This window comes from Anoplophora glabripennis, unplaced genomic scaffold (genome assembly GCF_000390285.2).
Source record: "Anoplophora glabripennis isolate ALB-LARVAE unplaced genomic scaffold, Agla_2.0 scaffold220, whole genome shotgun sequence".
NCBI classification, from domain to species: domain Eukaryota; kingdom Metazoa; phylum Arthropoda; class Insecta; order Coleoptera; family Cerambycidae; genus Anoplophora; species Anoplophora glabripennis.
The window spans coordinates 703,418-714,700 of NW_019416530.1; the positions used below are offsets into that span (position 1 = coordinate 703,418).

The 11,283-nt window shown below is 32.5% G+C and overlaps 1 protein-coding gene across 1 annotated transcript; it reads left to right on the top strand.

Moving 5' to 3' along the window:
* Positions 1-10,122: 10,122 nt before the first annotated feature.
* Positions 10,123-10,885, top strand: LOC111691678. The gene is made up of 2 exons (XM_023454874.1): positions 10,123-10,765; positions 10,832-10,885. Exons 1-2 carry the CDS (start codon positions 10,343-10,345, stop codon positions 10,883-10,885), a joined length of 477 nt encoding a protein of 158 aa, XP_023310642.1. The 5' UTR covers positions 10,123-10,342.
* Positions 10,886-11,283: the final 398 nt, after the last annotated feature.

Below are 11,283 nucleotides of genomic sequence, written 5' to 3' on the forward strand. Positions count from 1 at the left end.
TTTCGTTTTTAATTTTTTGGAAAATAAAACGTTTCCAAATACAACGATAATTTGATTGAAATAGGACCATACCTTTATAAATCACCACAATTAGTTATAGGTAAATAATCCGCTCGAGACGATCAGCATCCCAAGATGGACATTTCAATTTAAGGCGGAAACCGCAACAGGACTTCCGCAGATCTATCATGAGACGGGTTCGAACGTCAACTCGGATACCTTACGTCTTGACAGACATCTATTTGGTACGCTCCAAATTTTTCATATCAAAATTATATTACCCGTACCATATTTTTAATGAATGTCACTTTTTATAAAAATCGAAACATTGTTAAAAATTTTGCGAGGCCCAGCACCTCAGACAAAATCCTATCTATACACGTATGCCTTTTTGAACACTTGTAAAACAGTTATAAACAATAAACCACAGTTACAAGAGCTCTATGGAAACCACAGTAATACTGAAGCATTTGTTGAACCAAATCGCACTTTTTGGTGACCAAAAGTATTCCCCTAGGTCAACTCGAGCGTGTAACATCCAAAAACAACCTGGGCCTCCCCGTATCCCGTTTACGTTTAGAGATACGGACGACACCCATCTGAAAAGTCTCATTTACATTTTGAATAACACCCAAACTTTCTTAATAACCGTGCTTTGGCACACCGTCGTGAAAACTCGTTTATCTGTTAATAATTCGCCGGAGTTCGCTTCAAATAAGGCGACGCTAGTCTAAGCGAAATCCAATTAGTTGCCCCACATAGTTGCGAATTAAGCACAGCGGAATCGACCAGCGATCGCGGTCCGCCTGACAACGTTTGTTGGGAGTTGGCGTGTGCGGTAACTTTTGTTTCCCGGCGGAAACTTTTCGTTCATATAATTTTGAGTGATGGCGGGACCGCGGGGAAAAAGTTTGCGATAAACCAGACCGCGGAAACGTCGTTGGCAGGCGTACAACTCGATACAGAATAAAGGCCAGGAAAAGGCTGTACATCAGAATTTACGTATGTTTCGATTTGACCAGAACGTTATACCGATGAGGTCCAATAACTCTGAGGTGTCGGTAACAGAAGACAGTAGATGTTCTTTCTTGTCGTAAAAAATCTGAAAATTTCTATGTTAATGATAATTTTGTACTTAAAGTCATATTACTAATAAAAAAAAATCCTACTTGTTTACCAAAAGAGAGTTATTTTAGATTTATTGAATTTCTTGAAAGGTAGTGACGTAAATTAAAAAGTAAGTACTCGAAAATATTCTGTTCTTTTTTAATAATAATATCTTTTTTCTTAGGAAATACAATTTGTTTTATTATTAACTTTCTGCTTGGACCTATTAGAATACCAAATGGTCTCGTTGGCAACAGTTATTTAGATTTTGAGTAAATTACTCTGCGTGAATTGTAGCACATGATGTTTCAATTCACCGGCCACCACTATCGCCTGACTTAAATCCCTGTGAATTATAATTTTGTTTTCAAATTTTAGCACTTTGTATCTTGAAACCGAAACGTCTGGTAACATTTCTTCAAGGTGTATATTTTTATTCTGATTACCTGGATCGTCTAATTAATTTCGAAACAATTTGTATAAAAACATCGCATGCTACATCTTCTTAAAGAGGAATAAAACAATAGGATTAATATCATAACAAATGCGATATTTAAAACCGCTAATACTTTTATCTTCAAAATCACATAAATGATGATGCAATTACGGCCACAGAAATTTATTTAAAATATAAAAGAAATATCGAGTACAAATATTATAAATATCATTCACATTTCCAATGATAAATTAAATTTACAACAATTGCCTAAACAACGTATTAAAATAATTTAATTATGTATAATTTTTAATTACAGCGTTTTTTTAATTGCCGTAACACAACAAAATTAACGTTTTAATCATGGAAATATTTGAATTCAAAACCTATTGTCCTTTGTGACGCATTGAAAATGTGGGAGAATGTCCAGAAAACGAGGTAGATATAATTTTAATAATGTTTATTATAAATGTATTCATAACGTAGGCTGTGATTATCAAAATACTAATTAACATTTACTGATTACATTTAGCAATGGTAGGGATTGATTTGTGTGTAAACTTTTTTTTGACTGAGTGCGTACAGGGTGATTCACAAATGGTGACCAAAAATGACACCTCGTATTCTTTGGTGAATTTTATGGGGAGTCTTTCCTATAAAATTTCTATCTAGAATGCTTCGTTAAAAAGATACAGGGTGTAATCTTCAAAAAATATTTATATTTCTTTTTTTAAATAATTTAAAAACAAATAAGTGAAATAATTTGAAATTGGGCACATGTATTTATGTAAACATTTTTTAAAATCTGAGGGCATTTCATAAAATTTACATGATCCAGTGGTGGAGATACCGGGTATCGGTGGCATATTTTTCTAAATAAAATAGTACAGGCTGTAAACAATCTTCCCCCCATTTTTATGACTGTGGAAACTAATATGTTACTGTAAATAATATTCAGCATCTATAGTGATAAATTCAGATTGCCGAAACAAAAAGTCGCGAAATGGTCATTTCCCAGCTTATATTCCTGGCCTAAAAAATTTAAACTTTAATAACATTTTTAACTTAGCACCGCTATTGAGGCATAAACCTATAACTAATAAATAAAAATCGTCAAAGGTAGATCAGTTGTTCGCAAGAAAACCAACTTGAAAATTTAAACCCATTTTTTTAACGCAAAATGTACTTTACACACAAAGAAAACAGTTTATATGGCATAAAATCCCCAGGAAAACAAAAATCCATATTTACTTCACCGGTTCATCTCCTGGGCGATAGAAATTGGCCCCGTCGATAGCCGGCTGTAAAAAGGGGTTTCGTTTCCATATCTGCCACTCGCTGGCGGCGGCGTTTGAAGAGCGGGAACGGGCTTACTCTGGGGTTGACGAGCGCGCGCGAACCATATGCTAATCCGCACACAATGCCGTTTGAATGCCTCCTTTTATTTAATTTGAAAATCATCCGACGTCGGGCCGGCGTATAACTTTTATCCGACGCATCTCGCCCGGTAAATTAATAAATGACGTTTGATAAGCTGCCTGATACACAACACAATGAGATAACCGAGGATGCAAGTAGTTCAAAGGTTTACAAAAACCTATTCATTGAGATTATTTCATTCAGATCTCTTCTACGTGCTGTCTTAATGATTTACGTTTGAAATTAAGCTACGGATATTGTATTAAATTTTAGTCAGTGCTCCCTTAACTGTATTTGATTTAAATGAACCTCTTATTAAATAGTTAAATATTTCAAATAGTAACATCGTTTTACAGAATGTGGCGTTTATAGTGAATAAGATTAAAACCTGATTCCACATGATAAATAAAGTAAAACTACATTTTGTAGTCATTAATTTATTAAAAAATTATAAAATCCTAAACGAAGATTAGTATTTTTTCTTATTCAGACCCTTCGGCAGCCAATCGGCGCTAGCCATATTAAATTAATACAAAATAAACAAAATATCAACAAAATTAAACCGTGAACAATTTGAATTTAAGCAGAATCCGATCCTGTTCCGAACGCTTACAAAGAGCAACGGAGGTTTACCTCCTCTATTCAGGTAAAGTGCCGTACTGCAGCCTCTGAAAAGCTGCTACAGCCCAGTTGACTTCACACCTGGTATATGACAGAATGGTAAAAGGATAGAAAAACAAACTCTACGTCATTACAAGATTAAGTATGTCATAAAACACAAGTTTTATACTTTAAATTTTCCGTGATTGCATTTTGAGTCTTTCAGAGTGTATAATCATAGTCCATACATTCATACCTTTGTACGACACTGATCAGTACAATACTACCAAGACACTAATTAAAAAATTAATGTTTTTCAAGTTAAAATCTGCCTGGTCCGTCATTACCGCCTGCAAAAACCGGGTCGAACGGAATTAATTTCGGCGATACTTCATTCCCGCGCAACTGAAAGAGCCATCAGGATTTATCGAAGACAAATGACCGTAAAATATATCAGGGGCTTCCTCGAAGGTCGGATGTCGCTAAAACTGTCCCAGAGGGAAACACGGGGTACAAGTGCTGGGTTTTATTGATACGCTCGACTGTCTGTTGGAGAAGGAGACGAGGAGACCGAGAAGGGCACAATAAAATCATAAATAACGTTCCGGATTTTATCTCGAGCACCGAGAGAATGGATTTCCTCTTTGCTTTGGGATTAAGAGCGCGTTTGATGTATAAACTGAAACAAAATCAACAATGGGCGAGGGCGCGAAGAAGGAAATAAGGCTATGAGCTGAATGCGAGAGGATGTGGATGTTGATGGAAGGTTTTGCGTCAATTATGATATATTTTCAACAAAATGCTTTTATTTTCTATGCGATTTATTGAAAACCTGCTATATAAATGGGTAGGTATTTGATTTATGATCTGCAAAAGGCTTTGTACAATGTAAATATTAATGAATTTGAGCGTAATACAGTGTTCATGATTCGTAAGGCACCAAGGTCGACGTTCGAACACCGCCTTTGATGGGACCGCAGAAGTTCTGCAGCGGAGTCCGCCTTAGATTTGAATATTTTGCATCTCTAGATTTTACGCGTCTTTTAAATCTATTCACATCAGGCAGATTGTAGCCAGATATAAGAGTTGACGATCACGTTACTTTACTTCAGTCTGAGTTTTAAAGAGTTTGGGAAACTTTTTACTCCCCATAATGTAGAACTGAGCCTGAGAGCATCACGGAAGGTTTCTTAACACATTTTCGAACTCTTGGTGAAAATTTCATATCCAGCTCTACGAGAGCCCTCTGGGTCCATTAAAATATGAATAGTTATTTTTGTCGGAGTGGCACCGCGTAGATCGCCTGCAGATCGCTTCGTTGCTCATATTGGAAGGTTTAGCGAAATTTACAATGCACGGGAATTTGAATACAACAATACTAATGGCCTTCTTGAAAAGTAAATCGGTTGGATATCGTCCAAAGAAGTCTAAGAGAAATCAAAACATTTATGTAAGAAGATGATGAAGAATTTCTATCAATGAGGATAATTCATATAAGTCATAGTATATAGTAATTGTGATGTTTTTTCCAGTTTATTTTGATAATGGGCATTCACTGGGCTTGCAGTAGAAAGGAACCACTAAATGACAGTACAAATATAGAAGCAAAACTTATGAGGTTATCATTAAAATTCCTGACAGCAAGATATACTCAGAGTGTATTTGTCGTTTTAGATGTAATTAATATTACATTATTTCGAAATTACTTTGCATTACGTCCTAAATAAAAATATTTCATTATAAAAGTTTTTTGCAAAAATATCACAAACATAAAGAGGTTGTAGTAACTTACTGGCTATGCAACAGGTGTGTTGCGAATTCCCTAAGAGTGGCACTTGTCAAAGAAAAGGTACTTAACTCTCTATATCACGCTTATTGAGCTATTTATGATATAATTCCTCTTCATAATTTTAATGAGAAATAGAGTATGAAAAAATAATATGAGGTAAAGTAATATAAATTCATAATATTTATTTATTTATTTTATTTATAAAGGCTAGTGTTACATACACATAAAAGTGTTTACACGCGTCCAAAAAAAAAGAAAGTGGTAAATAACAATACACATAATGATAGCAATCAACTAACTGTTATACAAATATACATAAACAACATATAATTAAAATAAATAAATAGGATAAACGACTTACTAAGATTAATGATAACATTTCGAGCTACATTACTGTCAATAAAATCTTCAAAACTATAAAAGGCATTTTTTATCAAGTATTTTTTTATCCTTGATTTAAAATTATTTTCATTAAAATTTTGAATTTGTTGAGGTATTATGTTAAAAAATTTGATGGCCCAATAATTAGTACCGACCCGCGTTTTAGTGAGTCTTAGAAATTTATTACATAAGTATGTGCTCTTTCGGGTATTATAAGAGTGAGTCTCACTTCTGATTTCAAAGTTATTTATGTGTTTTTTGACATAAATAAGACAATGAAGTATATATGCACAGGGTACAGTTAGAATGTTCAATTTAGAAAACTGCTCTCTACAGTCATCTCTAAATCCAAGGTCAGATATGATTCTAACAATTTTTCTCTGAAGAGTAAAAACTTTTTTCATACTAAAATAGCATATGTTATGATGGAATGGATATAGCCATGATAAACTATCAGCAAGCTTGATATTGGGACTCTTCGTTTGAGACTTCGGAGTAAATAAGTATGTTTTGATATCTTGGAGGAAACATAATTAACATGTTCATCCCATGTCAGTTTAGGGTCAAGATGAACTCCCAAGAATTTTACACGTGCTGGATTATCCCAGTTTTCCATATTCCGCAGACTAAAAATCATAGTTTCGGTCTTCGAAGTATTCAAACTGAGTTGATTACTAGTAAACCAGTTTTCTACTGATGCATGTTGGTCATAAGTTGATGTCATTAACTGTTCAAAGTTTAAGTTGGTTCTAGTTATATTGGTATCATCAGCAAAGAGTATACTTTTAGTATCATAAGGCAAACAATTAGGAAAATCATTAATATATATCAAAAACAGTAACGGACCCAATATGGAACCTTGTGGAACTCCATGTTCAATATTTTTTATGGATGATTTCACATTATTATATACAACATACTGTAATCTATTACTCAAATATGATCTTAATAAATCCGAACTGTACGATGAAAAACCATAATTATCTAGCTTATGTATAAGAATTTCGTGTGATACACAATCGAAAGCTTTTGTCAGATCTAAAAATTGACTAGCAACGTATTTCCCTTCTTCAAAACTATTATTTATTGTAGATGTTAGACAATCTATGGCTAGTGTGGTCGATAGATTACTTCGAAAACCGAATTGTTGAGGATTGAAAAGTCCCTGAGTCTCAAAATAATTAGTTATTTGTATTTTTAAGATAGTTTCATATATTTTAGCTATATGAGGTATTACAGAGATAGGTCTGAAATTAGAGGGATTATTAATATCATTATTTTTATAAATAGGAACAACCTTAGAAATTTTTAAACATTGGGGGAAAATATTTTTACGTATACAGTAATTAATTAAATCGGTGCAAGGTATTAATTGGGTCGATTATTGATTTTAAAATTTTTGTTGAAATATTATATACATCCAAACAGGGTTTGCTCTCAAAACTCTTAACAATAGCAATGACTTCCCAAGGGGACACTTCAGAAAAGGAAAAACTATTCACTGCACGGAGTAATTGGAGGCAGCTATTTAAATCGTTGTTATTAACGGGTAAATTGCTTATAACATTGTTAGCAACATTTATAAAATAGTTATTAAACTGCTAGGGTGTCAAGTTACTTAAATTATTTGAGTAACTAATTTTAGTATTATTAACTAAATTCCAAATTGCTTTTTGGGAATTTGTATGCGTTTTTATAAAAGTACCGTTAGCCATTTTCTTAGCTTTAGAAATTTCAAACCGGTAGCGAGATCTAAATAATTTAAGATTAGATTTATTATAATCTGATAATGCTGAAGTAAATATGCTTCAATATTTTGCTACAGTTAAAGTGTAATATGATTGTAGCAAAAAATAAGTGGTTTATTTATTACTTAATGTGTCTTTTAAAAATTACAATTGAATTTATTAGTTTTCCATAGTCTCCATATACATTTTTAGAAGTAAATAAGCAAATTATTACTGTTTTAGTGGAATATTTAGCCATAAAACCCAATTCCTGTATTTTGTAATTATAGATAATACTGATCTTGTTCGCTTCTTTTTCTGTTTCGCAATTAAATTTAAATCGAATACTAAGAACGTTTTATAAATCATAAAGATCTCCGCTGGGGTCATTTCTTTTTTAATATATGATTTTTAAGATTCATTTTTGTAATATATCAAGACTTTTTTTATTACGTTCAGATTTCACCAAAGTATAAGACGAACAACCGTAAATTTCTCAGTGTTCAAAATATACTTTAAATATTTAAATTTAGATACAAGACTTCTAATTTTAATTAGTACATTTAATGTGAGTTTCAGTGTTTGAAAAATTAATGTTAATTATTTACACTCAAACCAATCTTTTATGTGATCAAAATTAATTCCCACGTTTTTAATAATAAAATTGATGATCGGGAAAAAACCTTTTTTTTATTCTTGAAAAAAAAGCCTTGTCTTAGTGTCTTTTTGACACTTCGGAAACAAAATAATTAAAATGTTATTTTTGAGAGAGTTTTCCAAAAATTTTATTTCTCTATCCAGGGTGTACTGTAATATGTTTGTAAATGACTTTCTCCTTCATTTTAAGTTTAATATACATACAATTTCCCTCTACATGTATTTCCAATATTTTTTGACAAATCTCGGCTCTTGGCGAAACATTTCACGATCTCCATTTTCATCTGAGCTTAGCATCTGGCGGGTAGGCCCTTTTTCACTCAAAAGCAGATGCATATCTGGACGTAGCGATGTCTAACGTTAATGTAAGACTATATGGCTGTTAAAAAGTCCGTTTTAACTGTTTTTTCCACGTTCTGGCGGCACGCCTTTGATGTGCGCCTATCTTCTATATCATATTCATGTAAATTTATTCGCGGAACACCAGACGGCCGCCTCGAAATTTATTCTTTCGTCTCGATTTTATGCGCTACAAGAGCTGCAACTAAATACTGCTTAACATTACAGTATTGTGCGAAACTAGATAAACCGACACGGAATCCATTAGATGTGGCAATAATCGAGGTTCTTAGCACTTCCCGACTGTTTCCAGGTCTTTGTCACTCTCCCTGTCCTTATCGGAGTCTCTGCATAATTTCAAACGGTCCTTCTGTGGCGGTTCTCTTTAAGTCATGTCTCGGAAGCCGGTTTTTGGTTTCTAAAGTGGCATTTTGACGATTTTTGTTGCGATAGGCCCTCACTTTGAAGTGTCTATAAAATTACAGGTGCGGACAGGTGGCATCCCAGAAATAGAGATGTAATGAAGACATATTTCTGCTGATTTTTGGTGTTCAAAAGTGAGGTAGAAAATAAATATAAAAAAACTCTCGCCTTGTCTTAAAACCTTACACCTACTTATATTTATAATATTCAAAAATGCAGTAAATCTTTTTCTAATAATTTATAATCAGAATCAACAAAATACTTATACTTTTAATATTAAAAACCTCTATAAAACATTTTTAAATCCCTAGCATTCAAAACTACAGCAAAAATTTTGCAGAACATTTAAAAGAAAATCGATACATAAAATTGGTGACATAACATTTTTTGGTTCCAATTAAATATTTTATAATATTCAAATGCACAGTATTTTTTTTTAGATTTTTTTTTTATTTTCAAAAGTGTAGGAAGACATCTACTTACATTTGTGATATTCAAAAGTATGATACACATTTTATAGTTCCTGGCGTTCAAAAATATAACAAAAATGATTAGTTTACGAGATATTTAGTCAGTACAAACAATGTCTGACCAGACATTTTTTGATTTCAATTCAATGTTTTATATTCAAAAGTGTAGTAATTTTTTTGTAATATTTTTATATTCACAAATTATTACATAGATTGTAAAACATATAAAATTAAATCTGTATATAAAATTCCTGACAAAATAATTTTAGGTTTCAATTCAATATTTTATAATATTCAAAAGGATAGTATTTTTTTTATTTTTTATACGTATTCAGAAGTGCAGCAAAACATTTGCAATATTCAGAATGTGATAAAAGTTTTGTGTTTGTCTTAAAAATATTAAATTTTAATTACTAACCTAACAATGTGTTCAATTCCAGAATTGTTGTCAAGATCATAGTAATAGTTTCAGTCAAATGCCTATGCGTATGTTACTTGTATTTATTTATTTATTTAGTTATTTATTTATTTATTTATTTATTTATTTATTTATTTATTTATTTATGGATAAGGGACAAACACAGGCTTTATAGCCCAAAACAATGTCCACAAATTACTTAAAGCTAATTGAATATAGAAGTACAGGAAAGATTATTATAATAGAAAATGTTAATTTACAATAAAAGTTCCCTTTAAAAATCTTTTTTCGGCAACCGTCCGGGAAGTGGCTACTTCCCGGACGCTTTTTCTTTGAGAAAGTAGCATTTTTTCGGCCTAGTCCGGGAAGTACGCACTTCCCGGACTAGGCCGGGAAGAATCACATCGTTGTTGTCATTGTGAATATGAAAATCTTGGAAGGTATGATTTTGATAAATGCAGTTGAACATTACCATAGCAACGAAATAACGACTGACAGCTATCTGAAGTGAAATTAGTTGACATTTTAATTTTCGAAAGTTTGCATGGTTTTTGGTCGCAATTGTCGCAATAAACTATGGAAAGCAACAGCGATAGTGAGTTTGAAAATGTGCCTTACGAAATTTCCAATGCAGCAGCTGCTGCTACAGCACAATTATTGCCTGAAAAATCAAAGTCCAGGTACGAAAACGTTTATGATTTGTTCACGAGATGGATGGATATGAAGAAATGCAAAACTATTACAGAGGATGTAATTTTAGCTTACTTGGCGCAAAAATCTGAAACTGTCAAATCCTCTACCCTGTGGAGCATGTACTCTATGTTGAAAAGTACCATTTTAGTGAAGAAAAATGTAAACATAGCCACTTTCCCAAAGGTAATCGCATTTCTTAAAAGGAAGAATGTTGGTTATAAAGCAAAGAAATCAGAAGTCTTCAGCAGCGAGCAAATCAACAAATTCATTAGAGAAGCAGATAATGAAACATATCTAATGCTAAAGGTAATTTTAACAAAATATTACGATTGTAGGATATAAAAGTATCAACTTAATTTGCTTCATTTTCAGGTAGCAACAATTATTGGGTTAGCCGGTGCGTGTAGACGGNTCTGTTGTGGATAATTTATTGTTGATAACAATGTACATGGGATTTAGGAAAGATGTATATGTTTGAAATCAATTTCGTTTTTATCAAGTCTTTCAAATGTATTCCCTCCTTGCTGTCAGCTGATTGCGACGTTGCCACATTAATCCTCAAGTCAGACAGAAATGCAATTATTGGTTTCTGTTTCTAATTAATACAGCTGTACTATGTTCAAAACTTACATTAGTTTTACATAAAAAATAAGATAATACTGTGTACTATCTATGGAAAAGTTTTGTTTCACAATTTCTACATTTTTTTCTCAGTTATGGGCAAAAAGAGCCGCGCCGTCCATCTTCGCCATTATAAACCTATGTTAAAATGAACAACTTTCAACAACAATATCTCAAAATCTAGATTCAAAAAAATATGACGC